Raw genomic sequence first — 19,358 nt, 5'->3', positions numbered from 1 at the left:
AGAAGCGGACATGGAGCAATGGATTCAAACTACAAGAAAGAAGATTCCACCTAAACATTAGGAAGAACTTCCTGACAGTAAGAGCTGTTCGGCAGTGGAATTTGCTACCAAGGAGTGTGGTGGAGTCTCCTTCTTTGGAGGTCTTTAAGCAGAGGCTTGACAGGCATATGTCAAGAATGCTTTGATGGTGTTTCCTGCTTGGCAGGGGGTTGGACTGGATGACCCTTGTGGTCTCTTCCAACTCTATGATTCTATGATTCTAAACATTTATTGGGTTGGGCTGTGTTTATTATTCCTAGCTTGAAAAGGGTAGGGGAACCTTATGTAAAATTAAATGTCATTTTCCTCTTCAGCAACCATTTTTTAAACTGTATTTTGATAAGTCCACCTATATCCACTCATTCCACGAGGAACATAACTCACCAAGCTCTTATATTAATTTCAACCTTCTCTTGTGGGTTAAAATGAATGTTTACTTTTTCAGATTCCAAGACAAAATTCAGACTTGTGTGCTTTTCATAATAAACGTTATAATAGAAACCTATCCCAATCATTTGGATTTAAACCATCTTTGTGAAGATTAAACCTAGTAAAAGGAAAGATAAAAGCAACTATTTATTTTAAGTAAGACCAGCAAAGCAGCAGATCAAAGAGGCTGCATATGTCTGAAAGCAAATGGCAAATCTTTGCAGGCCAAGAGATTTACAAATCAAGAATATTTTACTTCTTTTTCTGAAAGTAATAGTAGACAGAAAAGCTTAAGCAAATTGAGAATTATTATTTAGCTCCTTGACACATGACTTTCTCCTGCAGCCTTCTGTAATTAATTTCCCAAAATATTCCTCTCGCAAGATAAATAGTTCATCCTGTGAAAGCAGGACTCATTGGAACTTATGTGAAATGAGCCCTGAAGAGTTTTGTTAAAAGCTCAACCCTTTAATTTTTCTCAGGGCATAGGTGTCTACAAGGACTGCTCAAAACAAGTGTTAGAAAAAGTATCAAAGTAGCCGAGCAGGCCAGGCAACACACAGCTGTGTCCTCCAACGCCTTGCTGTTCTTTGCCTCCCAGCATCTGATGCCTGAGGCAGACACCTCACCCTGCCAACTGGTAGGGCTGGTTCCAAATGGCTCATGCAATGCACTTTTCATTTAGCGTTGGTATATAGTCTCTTGCATTGTACTCTTTCATAATATGCTCTTCAGATCTTTGCTTCTGCCTTACATGCTATTTGGGCAACGGGGTTGCCTTTGCATCTTTCGCCATTTTTTTGTTCCAAAGAGCTTACATGCGTCTTACATTTTTGCTGTAAACTTCTGGGATCACCCTGAGCTAAAATAAATAAGCCCCCAGGATGTCTTTGTTCTGGGATGCTACTTGCCCAATTTGCCTCAGTATTTGCCAGAGCATTCCTTCATATGTCAAGCTTGGCTCAGTGCCTGCAATGAATGGCATGGCTTGGGAGAAGCCAATCCAAAATCAGTTATAGGATCACTTTGCAGCACTCTGTGCCATTAGGGAGAAATGGAGAGGAAAACTAAGCCTTCTAATTTCTGCACAGAGAAATGAAGAACGAAAGACCGCAGAAGCGAACTTGTTAGTGCAGAAGTTATTACGGGAGTAGATTTGGCAGGAGATATTTTATCAAATGCACACACGTTGAGTAAACAAGCAAAGTAAGCATTTGCTCTCTGGTTTTGAGTGCTTATTTCTCCTCTTCTGTGAGGCCAAGGAAAAAGAAATATTGGTATGGGGGAGAAGGCAGATAGGCACAAACTGAAATAATAATAAAAAACCCCAAACACCATTATCCTTCTGTGTGGTCTGTGGTCACAATCAAGCCATTGGTTTACTGCTGAGTTTTCAAGCATATCTTTCAAGCAGGATGTTAAATTCTGAAGAATAGTTTAAGAGGCAGCTTTTTAAATCTGAGGAGAAGAACTGCTGACAGGCTCATCACGCATAACCCTCCAATGTAAATTCACACCTTTTAGCTAGTGCTGCTACGCTAGGATAAACATTGCCTAAATCACCCAAATCCACTAGAACTGAAGGAGAATTAGCTGGTGCTTAGAGAAGCTGTTGCACAGCAAATGTGGTTTCTCCTAACTCCCTTTTTTTAAAAAAAACACAACTCAGACAATCTGGATACTTCTCTGTAGAATCTGAAGGATTCTGAGCGAGCTCTTACAGGCTCCTCCTTTTAACTTAACGCCAGCACCTTTTCTGCGAGTTCAGCGTAAGTTATAAAGACCGCCGGAATGTTTCTTTCTGTGTTGCTATTAAATCGCCCTTCTGATAGACATTCTGATTTGGAAATGCACATGGTGCAGGCAAGGTAAACCGATGGATCATAGAGAGCTTTCTCATGCAAACTTTCCCCCAAACAGATACACTTTTATACCTATCAACTGGTTGGAGAACCACACCATAAAATCTGGAGAAGTGAAATGCCTGAATGGCGGCTGCTTTTCAGTTTGCATGTAGTACTGTATTTGGAAGATTTTCAGTTTGCATGTAGTATTGGCAGGTTCCTATTAAAATGAAAACCAAATTTACTCTCTCTTCCATCCTTATGCACAGCATCCACCAGTGTCCTGAATTTCATCCTGTCCTGAATTTTGAAGTAATCTTTTGCTTCCATACTGGCCAAATTACCAACACCCACCCCCTGCAAATCTCTGGGCGGAAATACTTCCGTTTACCTGCCTGGTGGTACAGACACAACCAGGGTGGCCCCGGTTGTGCCTCCCACAACCGCCCCTCCTCCGAGGCCTTGCTTACCGAGGTCGCAGTTTTGGAACCAATGTTGCAGGCATGAGAGGGGCGGAACCCGCTTTGAGTGTAATGCTTTGAACAGCCTCAGGTTGTATGTATGTATAAATAAACCATGTATCGTAACAACACTACAGCCTCCGCTGTGCCTCATTTCCAAAGGAAACACGAACCCTGATTAACGTGGAACCCTTGGAATCTCACAGAAGTGTGGAGGTTGAGGTGATGTAACAATATGAAGCTGCCTTATCAGAGTCAGAACATTGTTCCATCTAATTCAGTATTACCGCAGAGTTTGGAAACCTGTAGCCCTCCTGACATGGTTGGACTACAACTCCCATAATTCCTGGCCACTGGCTATGATGGCTGAGGCTGATAGGAACTGGCTGATAGGAATTAGGTGGGAAGGAGGAAGAATAGGTGCCAGTAGACAACCATCAGCATGTATGAAATTCTTCACACGCACAGATCCCAGGAACAATCTGAGGCATCACAACTAGAAGATTGTGAACATATTTGGATTAACAGAAAGGAGGTTTAATCCGAGGATGGAAAAACCGGGCAAATTATGTGGTTAAATGATTTCTAACTCCCCCCCCCCCCGCTTTTGGCTAAAACCGAAAACTATGCGGCCTGAGTTCTGCAATTTAAAGTCCCTATTTATTTTAATCATTGCAGCAGTTTAAGTATGGAATCTAGAGATTAAAGGAAGGGAATGCAAAATATCACTGGATGGAAACAGAAGGCAGAGACTTGGGGGACAACTGCATGCCTTGTAATAGCCAAGGATGTGGTTTCAGGAAGTTACCTAAGGCTAGAATGAAGGAGATGAAAACCATATGCTCATATACTTGAGGTGATGATTCTCCATGCCCAGTGAATTAAAGATCTCTGTAAATCACAATAAACTCGGGTAATGAAATTAGGCTCTTGCCAGGATGGAAATAAATAATGACATATTCTATATTAGAAACCTTATTGCATATCTCAGAAGTTTGCAGAGCTTTATATAAAAGGAGTTAAAAACACCTAGTTAAAACATAGTTTGTACACCGTTTCCTTTTGCAGTTTTGGATCAGTCTTCAGAAGGCTGAAAGGGGCTAGGTAGTCTGCAAGTGTGGGAGGATGTGTTGCAGGCAAGGAGAAGGAAAACAACTCAATACAAATTCATAATTTTGCAATAACATCCTTGCATTGGGCAGCACTAAAAATGAAACACAGGCCCTTTCCAAAGGTTTATATAAATCACTAGGATAGATATAGAAACTAGGATATAGATAAGAGTCTGCTGCTGCATACCTGACATGCGTCTGATCACAGTAATTGTAATCTGCAGTGAGATACCTCCGTAAATATCTCTTGCAAAATTTGCCTTGTTTTCAGTACACAGATTTATTATTCCATGATAGCTGCACTGTTCTCTCTATTTCTCAGGTGAGCAGTGCGTTTGTTTTCAAATCAAGATGTTTTTCTAATGCACAGCAAGATGTCTGAACCTTGTATATACCGCAACCGGGAGGAAAGCACAGCCCTCACACAGCTAACGGGGGTGGGAAAAGTTCTTCCCCACCCATCAGCTAATGGCAACTCCACATTTTATGTGATTCTGCATTTGGAATGTAATCGCTTACATAAATGGGGAATTGCTTGCAATGCTAAGTGAAGTGGTATTTGTACATCACAAGTCCTTGTAGTCTATGCATAGCTAAAACATGTTTCTGGGGGCCCAACAAGCATTTGCTGGGGGTTGAACCAAGGCACAAAGGCTAGAAGATTCCCCCTACACGCCCCTTTCCTATGCCACATCCAATGATATATCCTGGGACTCTCCTAATCCTCTGGAGCAGCTTTTAGGGAGCACAATATCTAGACTCAGCCTAAATCATATGTTTCTTTGACAACCAGCACAGGTGCGTTCAAACTTTGACAAAGTACAGGGGATTTATCTTTATGATAGTATTGGTCAAGTGGTGGTTAAGGCATCCCCCCCCCAACTTAATCCCCATATGTAAAAAATACCTTTAAAAAAGTTATATGGATTCATTTGTTGTTAATTAAAAATGTATTAAACCTATTTCACTATATTTAAATGAATAGTTGGGCAGTGACATTCCTATTGGTAAGAAAAGCAAAAACATCTGCTAGCGTTATGAGTGGGTTGACATCAGAGTTCAACAAAAGGGGAGCCAGAAATTTATCAGATAGGCCTCAAGTTGCCCTGCTTTGCTGCAACTGGAAAGTAAAGTACTGTTTTCATGAATGGCTGTACTTGTGACATCCTGATACAAATGACATCAGGAAAATATGGAAATATTGATGCACACTTCACAAGCACTAAGCATTCCTGTAGGCCAGAGGATTGCATTATTCCCTGGCCGGGGTGGGGGTGGGCAGCTCAGCTTCTTACCTGCCTGTGAAAAATCCATTAAATTTCTGCAAAATTAAAATTGCTCACCGCTTAATACTGACATTTAGCCACAAACACATCGCTGAGCAATGGACAAATTGAAAAAGATGCCAATATCTCAACCAAAGCAAATAATAAGTTTAAAGGTATTTTATTCTCTATTCTAGAAGAAACCAGATGGGGTTCATGACTAGTAGGCTAAAGAACCAGACAAATATGGTAGTTGGTTGATTGTGCACTTTTGTTCTGTGAACTTTCTTAAGCTATCTTATAGAGTCGAGTCATTAAACTTACCAGAATTTTATGGATGGGAAGCATGCCTCTCAGGTAAAGTATCGTTGCATGCATCCCAGATTCCAAGCTGTAAGAGACTTCAGGGGCTCCTGCGCTTTCAGCACAGAGAGCAAGTCCAGCTTCTGTGTCTAACCAGCTTCCAGCTCCAGAGCGGTCTAGACAAGACTAGTTCCTGGCTTGTTGCTGTTCTATGACACAGCCTCCAGCAAGGAGATGGAGGAGAGGCCTATCCCTTCCTGAAAGAGCACCACCAGCCAGCTGTTGTCATGACAACACATCCATATGTAACCAGCTCTTCAGATATGAAGAAGGATGCACAGCAGGCTCAGCTAGTGCCATTAACTTAACAAAGTTAAGCACTTCAGCTGTCTCTTCTACTAAAAACTCCCGTCTTACACATACAAAATCACAGGCTTGGTGGAAACCCAGAGACATCATCCATCGCCCGCCCCACCCCCACCAGTATTGCCATGAACTGGCAGTATGATGAGGAGCAGGAAGAGGATCCCGGCAAGGGATGTAGCCAGGAATGGGATGTACCAGGGCAAGCAGGGGATGGGGAAGTAAGTACTCAAAGGGTGATGGAAGATGGCAAGGGGATGGGAGTCAATGCACAGGAACCAGAGCAGAAGAACCTATCTGCAGAGCCAGAGGGGCCCCTGTTCCCATGGACATGGCAGGCTCTGAGGTATATGGAGCAGCGGGAGTGGTGCTCTAGGAGGCTGAGGCAGGCAAGGGCCCACAGCCCAGCTCCCTAGCTGGCTAAGTGGGGCTCTCTAGCTCTGGGAGGAGGGGTGTGATTCCTCAGCTGGAGTAGGCTCAGAACAGGTGAGGGTCACCTGCCTCATCCAGCCCAGATGCTGCAAACCGCATGCAAAGTACCAAAGGGAAGCAGAGCTGAGGTGCTGTGTCTCCTCAACTGCCCATGTTGATGGATCTTGGCTTGGATACATGCCTGGGTTTGAGTTTGACTCTGGACTGTATTCTGACTGCTGGGCTTCAGACTTGGCTACTTGGATTGACGCTGGACTGTTTCCTGACCTTTGGACTTGTGTGGCTTGACCCCTGGACTTGGACTTTGGACTTGAAATACTGACTTTCTGCCAGGGGTTCGGGACAATTCATTTGGAATCTGTATTAGACATTTCCAGTGCTTGATTCTCTACTCTTTGGAAATTCCTCTCTGCAATTACTGTAGACCCATCTGCTCCCTTTTGACGATCTTCTGGGAGGGATCAATATACAAGACCTTTTGAGAGACCCGTCCAAAGAGAAGATGGGCTCAATCCTATGGAACTTGCCCAATGTTCTCTCGGACAGCTACCACAACTAGAGCTAAGTTGGTATTGATGTGCAAGTATTGATAACTGAGGCTAAACATAATGGATGACCCATATGCACAAACAGCATTAAAAGTGCATTATAAGCTCTTTTGTAATGCACAAGGGAGACATTTATGTGAAATGAGTAACAGAAATGATGGTGTATTGACGTATTCGGAAATGACAGCAAACCAAAGAGAACTATTATGCAGCGATGATGGCATATAAGATAGTAAGATGTTTTTATAAAAAGCATACAGCAAATTCACCACACCACATTTAACCACAAAATCTCTCTCACATAATATTTTAAGAAGTAAAATAGAGGAAAAAATAACTTTGGCAGGCCAGTCTCACTACAAGCATTTAGAAATACATTGCAAGTTCAAGAAATTCTATCCAGTTTGAAGTAAGTCTGTTCACTGCATTTCTGAGAGCTTCCTATGCACACCAGCCACTGAAGTTAGACAGACTCTTGACACTGCCTCCCGGTACATTTCCTCAGACGCTGAAAACTTTCTACAGGTTTTCTCAGAAGGGTGGGCAGGATCTGATTTCAGAACTATTTTATCTGTTCTATTTTTATTGCTTTGTACACCACTATGGTATTTCATTATGTTATAACAGTTTATAAATATTCCAGGTAAAAAAAATATTTAAAACAACCTACAGAATGCCTAGAATGAGTAACAGATTTCAAAAGGGGACTTCTCTTGTTAAGAGTTTTCTGTTGTTTGTAAGAGTGGGATTTTTCTTGAAATAGAATGTAGAATTCTTGTTGCTCCCAATATACAGTAACACGGTGTCATGAACTGGCAGAGAATCCCGGGGGGGGGGAAGGATCCTGGTGAGCAGTGCAGCTCGGAATGGGTCACACGGGAGCAAGGTGGAGATGGGGAAGGAGAGGTTGTAGTAATAATAATAATAATAATTTATTATACCCCGCCCATCTGGCCAGGCCTCCCCAGCCACTCTGGGTGGCTTCCAACAGGATATTAAAAATCACAAGAAAACATCAAACATTAAAAACATCCCTAAATAGGGCTGCCTAAAAGTCAGATAGTTGTTTATTTCCTTGACATCTGATGGGAGGGCGTTCCACACGGTGGTCTCCATTGCCGAGAAGGCCCTCTACCTGGTTCCCTGTAACCTTGCTTCTCATAGTGAGGGAACCGCCAGAAGGCCCTCGGCGCTGGACCTCAGTAGAAAATACTCACAGGTGACAGAGGATGATGAGGAAGCAGGGGCTAGGGCACAGGAATCCGAGTAGCGGGACCCCTCACTAGAGTCAGAGAGGACCCTGTCCCCACGAACATAGCCGGTCCTAAGATATAGGGAACAGTGGGCAGGGCAATCCAGGAAGTGGCGGCAGGCCAGGGGCTGCAGCCTAGTCCACCAGTTGGCCAGACAGGGAAGGAGGCATGTGATTCCTCAGCTGGGGCAAGCTGAGAGCAGGTGAGGGTCAGATGCCCTATCAAGCCCAGATGCTGCAATCATCAGACACAGGATAAGAAGGAAGCAGAGCTGAGGTACTGTATCTGCTCAACTGCCCATGTTGAGGGACCTCGCCTGGGATTCTCCTTGGACCTTCATGGGTTTCTACTTCGAGATTGACTCTAGACTGTACCCTGACTACTGAACTCCTATCTTGGCTTACTTGGACTGACCCCAAACTGTGTTTCCTGGACTTGGCTTGTGTGAATTGGCTTCTGGACTTGGGACATCTTCTTGGCACACCATCTTCCAGGTAGGCCAGGGGATCAGGACACACAGTAATTCAGAATGGAGACAGATAAGAAATTTTAAAAGGGTTGGAAATTGTTTTAGAGATGCATCATTATCTATAGTATACTCTTGTTTTGTCCCACTGATGTATCTCTTGACAGAAGGTTCCTGAAATGTCGGTGGAGGGGCCATGCAGGCCACTCTGCCTCCTTCGCCCCGATCCTTCCCATGTGTTGGATTCAAGAATCAAGGTAGAAATAAGTCACAAATGCTCAAATAAGAAGCAGCATAGCAAAACTGGCCCATATGCCCAGACATAATCTGGACGTGTACATGGTGTGAAGAAAAACTTCCTTTGGTTCCAAACCAACATCATTGGTTGACCCAAAGTTCTAGTGTTATGACAGAGAGAGGGATTGTCATGATGGCAGGCCGAATTTCTTGCAGCAGAGTCCTTTTTCATTAAAATGCTTCAGCGTATATTCTTACCTGAAAGTTACCAAAGCAGCTTCCTCCAGGCAGGGTAACATAACTCACAAACGGAGGCCCAGGAGAATTTAGTGACTCGTAGACCACAGTGCCTTCGCTTGAAAACACACCTCTCTGTTTCTGTTTGCTCTCCCAGAATTCCTGAAGCATTGCTACAACGTTCACTGCCAAAACAGAGAAACAATCCATTAGCAATAACCCATATTCTATATATCTCTATCTGCATGGGAATGAAACTACAGCCCTGCATTAAAAAATGATGCCTATCTTTTATAACTTTACATGGATGTTGGCATGGGAAAGAAATCTGCAAAGGAAGCCACAGATTAAATTTAAATGTAAAATAAATTCATTGTTTTCCAAGGCTGAAGTCTGATGACCTAATCCACAAACTGAAAAGGTCATAGATTTTGACTGACCAAGACTAGACACAAATGACCGCTTTGTGTTGGCTTCATGGTTAATGAACTAACAATGCATTGCTCCCTTAAATACACAGCCCAGCCTCCCTTCCTGGTCTCCCTTCTGTTTGAAGAGAAGCAGTACTGCAATCCTGCCTAGCCTTGTTCAGGTGTTAAAAACATACATCACATATATATAATAGCATGAGTGATAGAAACCAGTCATTGATCTCACCCATGTTGTCCTGGCCCCATTCCCATGCTAGCCATGTGTTGGAGAAATACACGGAATGGGTAAACCTGATAAACATGTATAGGCTCTCTTCATGACCTGGAAACGTGCACCAACATGCTCCCAACATGTCGTCAGTGGGACAGGGAGACCCGAGGATGTGATGGTTGGGGTAGAGCCAATGGGTCGAACACCACTGTCCATCTCAAGTGATTTTTCATGGAATTGGGTTGGGGAGAGAAGTGGCTTTATTTCCCCATACATGTGTGAATTCAGCAGCAAATGAGTGGGGCCCCTCCTTCAACAGATAAAGCCAGAGTTTAGAATAGAGAGGGAGAAGCAATGTTAGCCAGAAGCTTGGAGTAGGGAGCCTGGAGTTATGTGACAGAGCAGCAGGCAGAGCACAATGTTTGATGTCTGTTTGAATCCTAGACTGCACTTATGGGAGAAGCAAGACCCTCTTGGGGTGCTAATGCTGTTGATACTTCCATCGTAGGCTCAGATTGTATATATGTGTGTAAATAAACCATATATCGTAAATACCCTGCAGTCTCCACTGTGCCTCATTTCCAAAAGGAAACACAGACCCTGGGTGAGTGCCTGGAAACCTCCTAAAATCTCACACCACTCAGAGATTGGGGCATGGCATGTAACAATACATTGACTAAAGTCTATGTAAATCTGTGGCACAAATGTGATGGCTTGCCTCTGGCAAATGGCTGAGATGAAATGTTGGTGAAAAATGTAGCATGTGAAACTACTGGTGGAGAATTAGGTCCCTAGATGCTGTTGAAAACCAATAAATCTAGCATTAGAAGGAGAGGAGGAGTTTGGATTTCATATCCCGCTTTATCACTACCCTAAGGAGTCTCAAAGCGACTAACATTCTCCTTTCATTTCCTCCTCCACAACAAACACTCTGTGAGGTGAGGGGGGCTGAGAGACTTCAGATAAGTGTGACTAGCCCAAGGTCACCCAGCAGCTGCATGTGGAGGAGCAGAGATGCAAACCCAATTCCCCAGATTACGAGTCTACCGCTCTTAACCACTACACCACACTGGCTCTCATTATAATTCTTTTTTTTGCAGAAAAGGCTCAATAAGAGCCTTTATTTTGCGTCTTCCTCCAAAGTAGTGATTGGCACTCTAGAAATGCTTTTCTTTTTTTTAACAGACCAGCTATACTGAAAAGCTGCTTTCTATGAGAATCATAGAATGTTAATATTGGGTTGGTCTCTCACTCAAGGACTTCTATGGATGATCTAAGTGGAAAATATAATGGCTCTGTAAAATAATAGGAATGATAAAAACTGCTTTGAGCGACCTTTCAGAAGGTCATGGAGACCCCTTTCCCCAATTAAACCAAAACTGAAAATAGAAAACAGATGGTTATCTCAATCTGTGATGGTAGAATTAAGCTTTGACACAAACTGAACAAAGGTGAAAACCCAAGCCACAAAGAAATGAATTGTTTTTCCAAATTAAAGTTGTATTCCTCCCTTGAGACCGGCAGACTTTATTAAATGCTTATTTAATGTGCTCTGCTACTTGCTGTTGATCTCTGAAAGTCATCAAAGCAATCTTGTAGATTGAAGCATGATAGGTGACCTGTTGCTTTTACATTCACCAAAGGCTTCCTCTGATATTGTTTCCTTATTCTCTCCCCCCCCCCAAACTTTGACTTCTGATAATATCAGAACTGGTAACATGCCTTAAAGAATTAAATCTGATACGGGGGGGGGAACCCCACCAAACCAAACCAAAACCAGTTTAGATTTTTAGATCAGGTCTGTTAAAACAGCACCGCGCCCAGATTTACATCCATCACTCCTCTTTCCCTAATATGGGCACACATACATATGCACACAGGTCTCGTAACAATTCCATTTAAAAGCCATTAAGGGAAAGCTGATACTTAGGTTTGTTAAACCTCAGCCATCTTAAACTATGAGTGTGACAGGAATTGTGGTGGTGATATCAAATTATTATACAAAGGATGTGCATAGGTTACCCATGGCATGATCCCTATGTAACAACGAAGGAAGTAAAATGGAAGCATGGGCAAAGAGAATGGCTGAGGGCCAGAGCACGTCTATGCTGTGAGTCTGTTTCTAGCTAGGCAACAAGTTTGTGCAGTAGAGGCTGGTCTATGGAGGCTGCCCACATCCAGCCATCACCTGCCTGTCTTCTTCTAACCAGCGCTTTTGTCAGCCGGAACTCGCCTCCGGCACCTCTCCATTATAAGAGAACAAGGGTCATGGTGAATTCCGGCACCTTTTTCTAGAAAAATACTACTGCTTCTAACCCATCCACTGTCTGTCAACTTCCTCCCCGCCCCCACCTTAGTCTCAGGATTGTCCTGAACTCAGCAGGGAAGAGGATGGAGACCAAACTTTTTGATGTCCTATGTCAGCTCTGGGTATCTATTATATCCAGTCTTGGCGTGAAACACCACAGCACTAAAATCAGAGAAATCCTTCTGCTTGCTCTTTAAAAGGTGGCTTGTGTAGTTGGGCCACATCCACCCACATTTAAAGCACAGGGCTTCCCCCAAGGAATCCTAGGAACCGTAGTTTGTTAAAGGTGATGGCAACTGCAGCTCTGTGAGGGATGAACTACAGTTCCCAGGATTCTTTGGTGGGAGAAGCCATCTGTGTGCTTTGAATGTATGGAGACTTAATCTCCTGCACCCACCTACAAATGTGTGTCAATAGGAAATGTTTTGTTTTTAAAAAATGGAAAAAGGAAGAGGTGGGGAGGTGATCACGAGCCAACAGGGCATAGGAAATGGTCCACCATGAATGCTCCCCTCCCTACTAACAGGATCAGCTCCATACAAAGAACCTTTGTATTTCTTGATTTAAAAAAACAATCTCAGCTTTTGAGCAATAGATAGTTACGAAGGAAGGCACTAAAACAAGAATGTATCATGCCAAGATTGCAATAAACAGGACACACAGTGCCCAAAGAACTAGCAGTGCCTTTTATTTTAGAAGAGGATTATCCAAGCAGAGGTTTTGCAATCTTACTAGCAATGTGGAACAGAGCCATAAGCCTGGGAATATTTCATTGTCACAAATGACCCGTTTATAAAGAACACACACGGTAAGTATTTCCTGCTTAGTCAGTTTTATACTTTAAAAGGGCTTTCAGAAGAAGAGTTGTTTTAACTAACTTGTCAGACTATTATTAAATAACCATTTGACTGCAGAGAAATATACATTTCATATTTGGGTTTTTTAAGTTGTATTTCTTTTTTTACGTAAAGGACTATTTTTTTTGTCGCAAGGCTACTAAAATTGTCTTCTATTTCCTCAATCAATCTATGACACATAATCAGAAAAACCATATCATTTAAACAAATACCATAACTTATAGGCACACCTTCTTACAGCTGCCTCCCATTAGGGACTATAATTTAACACACACCTCGACTGAAGCTGTAAAAGTTGGGCTCAGTTTGATACATGCAGATTGTTTAAATGTGTAGGATGAGAAAGAGCAATGCCATGGGGCTGAAATAGTTATGTTACATGGATGTAAGAGATATAATATAAATTTGGTTGCCATGTTGCATTTTATAAATCAAAATGCTGTAAAATGTGCACATACCTATAACTCCCTCATACTGCTAAGACCATAAGTTGGGCTAATCTGTCATTGATATGTCTCCAAGCTTCAAGGGACTCGGTTGGGTCCTGTCCCCGCTTGTTGGCTCCTGTTGGGCTTATCTGGTGGTTAACAGGGAGTGCAACATAGGGCAGCAGGGTCTAAGCTACCAGTTCAACTTCCCACATGCCTTGGAGCAACAGTACGCCAGGGGCATTGTGGGAAATGTTAATGGCAACTAGACCAGTTGACCAGTGCTGATCAGAGCACTGGGACAAGATGAAGAGGAGGAGGAAGAACTCAAGGGGTAGGGGGTGCCCAAGACGGGCCAGTAGTGGGCTCCTACTTGATACTGGGGTCCCAGGAACTCCCAAAGATGCAGGGGGCCGGCACCACCATGCTGATCTGCATATCATTATGGGACAGTTCATTATCTTCAGTGAGCACAAGTCCAAGGGCTATGAGGTACTGTAAACACAGGTGCCTCAGTGTGCTTGATCCTCAGCTTTAAGTAGTGTAAGCCTGAAGCTACAAATATACAAAGCAATTTTTTGGTGGAGGGTCTGGACAAACTTGCGTATGTGGGCCTTGGGGCCATAACCACTGTCATAAATTGCCTCAGATTGCCTCAGTCTCCATGGTATTACTGTATCATATGGGAGAGAATGGGAAAGATGGAGGGCACAAGGAGAAGGGGACGACAGAGGATGAGATGGCTGGACAGTGTTCTTGAAGCTACAAACATGAGTTTGACCAAACTGCGGGAGGCAGTGGAAGACAGGAGTGCCTGGCGTGCTATGGTCCATGGGGTCACGAAGCGTCGGACACGACTAAACAACAACATGGGGGAGAGAGAGAGAGAGAGAGAGAGAGAGAGAGAGAGAGAGAGAGAGAGAGAGAGAGAGAGAGAGAGAACTGCTACTTACGCAAAAGATTCTTATTCACCACAACCTAAAATTTCTCATCTGTGTGTTCATTAGAAGAGTACAACCTTCCATTTGTCTGAATCATCTCTGGTCATATTCTCATCTTCCATCATCAAATCCCTCACTTCATTTCCAAACCATTCTTGCTTAGTTCCATCCCAAGGCACACCCTTCCCATCTTCGCGAGATGAAATATGAACAAGGCACTCCACAGTTCACAGGTCAATCTCTTAGCCACACCAGCGTTTTGCAAGAGATAAATCCTGAGCACTCTGTGGATGACTCCTGGAGTCCTCAGGTGTCTTTGAAGAGGACTACCGTGAACCTGTGTATCAGAACTGGGTGTAGTGTTCAGTTGCTATAAAACAGTAAGGTAAAGGTAAAGGGACTCCTGACCATTAGGTCCAGTCGTGACCGACTCTGGGGTTGCGGCGCTCACCTCGCATTATTGGCCAAGGGAGCCGGCATACAGCTTCCAGGTCATGTGGCCAGCATGACTAAGCCGCTTCTGGCGAACCAGAGCAGCATACGGAAATGCTGTTTACCTTCCCACTGCAGCGGTACCTATTTATCTACCATTCAGCATCTCCCTACTGGTCTAGTGTGCTTTACACCTCTCCTCTCATCCCTTTACAGCAGGAATGGGAAATCTGTACCCTTCCAGCTGTTGCTGGACTCTAGCTTCCATCATCAGCAGTCAGCATTCCCAATGGCCAGGGATGATGGGCACTGCAGCCCAACGAATACTGGAAGATGACAGGTTCCATATCCCTGCTATATATCAATATGGATTCAATCCTGAAACACACACCTGCTGCTTACATGTCTAATTTGCTCCTCGAAGACAAAGGAAGTGGATGCATAGTCATCCTGAGCTTGGAGCAGAGATTCCCAAACTTAGATCTCCAGGTGTTTTTGGACTACAACTCCCATCATCCCTAGCTATCAAGACCAGTGGTCAAGGATGGTGGGAATTGTAGTCCAAAATTAGCTGAAGACCCAAGTTTGGGAAACACTGGCTTAGAGTATAGTACTGTTTCATCAGATAAGTTCTAGCCCCAATAAGAATATTAGTACCACTAGAACAGCTGAAAGAGTCGCGTGAGATTGCTGATTAATGAAGGCAGTCAAATGAGGGCCAGACTTTTCTTCTGGGATGGAGAACCTGTGTCTCAGGATGTTGCTGAACAACAACTCCCAACATTCCTGGCCATTTACCATGCTGACTGGGGCTGATGGGAGTTGAAGTCCAACAACTTCTGAAGAACCACAGGTTTTCCAGCCTTGCTCCACTCATTGCCTCTAAACTGATTTCTGAATAATCCACTTATGTTTCTACTTTCCTGGCTTCCCCTCTCTGGAGGACTTGAGTTGAGGTCCTGAAGCTTTTCCACTGTCCTCAGCTTGAGGCAGTTATCAGTGATTTATTCCTAGATCCTTGGTGTAGCTGTTGAGCATCAGCGTGAGGTCTCCTGGTGGTGGCCTTGAGGATCATGTTATTTCAGAAGGGGGTCTTGGCTCCCTGCCTGTGCAGGCCTCTTGCCAAAGACAATTTCAAAACTAGCATTAGGACCCCTGAAAAAGGAGTTTCATGTGTCCTGAAATTGGCCCAGGCGCTCTCATTTGTGCATTTCAAGTACTGTTCTGATCCCAAGATGATTAATAAAACAATAAATATGAAGAATGATGGTGGCCATGCTTATTCTAGAAAAATCCATAAAGACTGTGGTCATCAGACTGCCATTTGACGAGGCCACAGAGATTTGTTTGTGGTTTTTACAGATTATGTAATTGGCCTACAAACAAGGGTAGACCTGGAATTATTGTAAGGCATAATTCCCTTTCAGTTTGCAGAAAGCCAAACCACTGAGAAATTGAAATAGCCTTTGAATGGAGAGTTCACGAATCTGTAGGTTTCTAACCTGTTTTTAATTCAGTTACCTCTGGCTGACCTTGGAACAACTTGAGTCGACCGTAACACATAAGCACGAATAGCTTAAAACACTGAAGGAGCACTCTGTCCATGTGTCCCACCTCCCTGTGACAAATGGATCTGGTCTGTAGCTGGTTCAGGCCTCTGAAAGGGCTTTCTGAGCAATGTTTTGGGCCTCTTGCTGCTTGAAGGACTATTTCCTTGCTTCTGTGAGCCCTTGCAGGGGGCAGGTTAGTGTTCCACACTTGCCCCTTTTTACCTAATCTGGCCTGGTTTTGTGATATTAAATATGCAGTACATTTTAGCTGCCCCTCCTTTTTTTGTAAAAAATGAAGGAACTGCTCATCAATTGTATTATGCATTTCCTCTCTCATCTCCAAAGCAATTGTCTCAAATAATTCAGAAAAATGCAAAGATTGTAAAGGGCTGATCGTATAACCGCTTCATGATGAAAATAAGCTAAGGGCTGTATCCAGTGCTAGGCAATGCCCCTGCAGATGTCCTTTTTTATTGCTCACTCATGATGATTTATGCTCATGATGCTATCAGGGCGGTCACACACAACCCTGCATTCCATACTTTTTTGTACCTCCCAATTGGTGCATATCCTGTAGCTTCTTGCTGAAATCCAATTAAATTTTCATACCACCAAATGTTCTGGGCACACACACACACACACACACACACACACACACAATATATATATATATATATATATATATATATATATATATATATATATATATATATATATAGGTCCTGCTTTTGTTGTGCTGTGGTCTTCCAGCCAGCAATAATATGGTAGCATTGGGGAACCATCACGGAAGTAACAAAGCAGAATAAACCCACCATTATTATTATGACAACTATATAGTGCAGAACACACTTGCCATAAAACACCAGTTGAGAGCCCCTTCCCACTGAAATTGATGGGCACTACTAATTTAGGTCCATTAATTTCAATGGGTTTACTCTGAGTAGAACTGAGTTGCATAGAACCCCAAGTCCTTTGAGATTCCCCAGAATCAATCTTCCCTTTTACTATTGTCTAAGGGTGCTCATGTCATATCTGTAATGCTGCAGCACTGAACAAGGCTTGGCCATGAGGTCCTTGGTGGTCAGATCATGTAACTGCGGTGTTATCTTTCTTTTTAAAATAGTACAGTGGAACCTCGGTTTATGAACACCTCGGTTTATGAATTTTCGGTTTATGAACACCTTGGACCCATCTGGAACGGATTAATTCATTTTCCATTACTTTCAATGAGAAAGTTCGCTTCAGTTTATGAACGCTTCAGTTTATGAACAGACTTCCGGAACCAATTACACCCATGCTTCAGTTTATGAACGCTTCAGTTTAAGTACTCCGCGGACCCGTCTGGAACGGATTAATCCACTTTCCATTACTTTCAATGGGAAAGTTCGCTTCAGTTTATGAACGCTTCAGTTTAAGTACTCTGCAGACCATCTGGAACGGATTAATCCACTTTCCATTACTTTCAATGGAAAAGTTCGCTTCAGTTTATGAACGCTTCAGTTTATGAACAGACTTCCGGAACCAATTGTGTTCATAAACCGAGGTACCACTGTATAACAATGTGCTGCTTGCTTCCTTTATGGCTGGGATTGGGAACTGTGATCGCCAGTTGTCGTTGGATTCCAGCTTCCATGAGCCTCAGGTAGCAGGTCAGGGATGATGGGAATTGTAGTCCAACAAGATCTGGAGGGACACAGGTTCTCTGTTTCTACTTTAAGAGATTTACAGAGCAATCCCACTGCACAAAGTGTACTTGGAATTAGTTCCATGACTATCAAAGGGACTTATTCCCAGGTGATTAGGATAACATAACAACCTAATAATATCTGGTCTTCAGTGGTGATATGAATAGAACTCACAAATTGTTTCCCTCTGTCTTATGGAGCTAGAAAATGCTATTGACCAGGCAAAGTAAGGCTTCTCATCTGGTTTCCTGTTTGTAACAACATATCTCCCTTAAACATTGATACTGAAACGGCATCTGGTATATGTATTCAGTGTATTTTAAGTTCAAATATTAGCTTGTTCAGGACAGAATTTGGCATTTCAAGTTCAGTCTTGCTTATAGTGTGGTGGTGATATCGCCAAGGTTGCAGGTTTGATCCTCATATGGGACAGGCAGCTGCATATTCCTGCAACGTACTAGATGATCCTCTGTGTCCTTATAAACTCCATGACTCTACGAAACTCAGTTTGACTTCCACATACATTTTCAAAGGGGCAAGAAATATGCAGAAAAGCAGCATATGATACGTCTGCCCTGATCATTAAGATAGTGCCATGAAACTTGTTGTGCGTATGTGATTTTACATAAACCTCCGTTTCAAGTTTGAATACTGGTAAGAATGACTCCGGGGGAGGGGGGGGGAGGGGGGAACAGTTTGGGAAAGCAAAGGGCTGGCAAATACCACAATTGTAGGGACAAGGATTTAATCCATATAGGACCTTATATACTGAAACTGCTGGGAAAGTGAAAGAGAAATATAAGCAGCCTTTGGGACTCATGTAGATAATAGGGGGAATAGAACTCTTCTAAATAAATAACATAATATATGTATAAATACTACTACTACTGCTACTGCTAATATACATTTCTCAAGGTGATGTAGAAAATATAATAAGCACAGCCATAAAACCATTAAAGACAACACAGAAAAGAACAGCAAATTAATGTAAAAAACCAAGACCCTACAAACCCATGGCAGACACTTATATTGAAAGTAAGGCTTCTGAAACACTGATTTACTGAAGGTTCATCCTCTTCTACATTAAGGGGGACTGATAGCATTCAGCTGGCTAAAGTCTGTTAACAGGATGCAATATATTCAATATATTCTAGTGGAAGAACTAATTTTTTTAATGGTTAACCCCACTTTGTGATAAGATTCCATTGAAAATGGTATTCCAGCCCCATATGCTTTTCTTTCTTTATTGTAGCCATTCTTCCAGCCCACAGATCTGTGGGTGGTCACAATAACTTTGTCTGAGAGGCCAGTACATACATTTTCAATCAAAACCTTGTCAGATGATCTTCAGGAATCTGCCACAATGGGAGGGGGGGGAAGTTCCCCACCTTTTCTAGATCAAATCCTTTGTGCTTGTGGGATGTATCTGCCTCCACAAGGTTTGTTAACTGCTGCTTAACGTGGGACTGATGCAATGGCACTGAGTTTTCCTTCTGGGTGGCCTCAGGAGCTGTATTTGTGTTTAT

The 19,358-nt window shown here is 43.0% G+C and overlaps 1 protein-coding gene across 1 annotated transcript in view; it reads right to left on the bottom strand.

Annotated features, from left to right (window-relative positions):
- LIX1 (limb and CNS expressed 1) overlaps window positions 1–19,358 on the bottom strand; it is a 37,241-nt gene that overhangs the window by 16,232 nt on the left and 1,651 nt on the right. The window contains exon 2 of the mRNA XM_035100019.2: window positions 9,011–9,174. Within this exon, the coding sequence (XP_034955910.1) occupies window positions 9,011–9,174 (164 nt within the window). The remainder of the gene's footprint in view (window positions 1–9,010; window positions 9,175–19,358) is intronic.

The sequence above is a fragment of the Zootoca vivipara genome, chromosome 11, assembly GCF_963506605.1.
Source record: "Zootoca vivipara chromosome 11, rZooViv1.1, whole genome shotgun sequence".
Lineage (NCBI taxonomy): Eukaryota > Metazoa > Chordata > Lepidosauria > Squamata > Lacertidae > Zootoca > Zootoca vivipara.
Note: the sequence above shows the minus strand (reverse complement) of the source record. Positions and strands in the feature narration are given on the sequence as shown.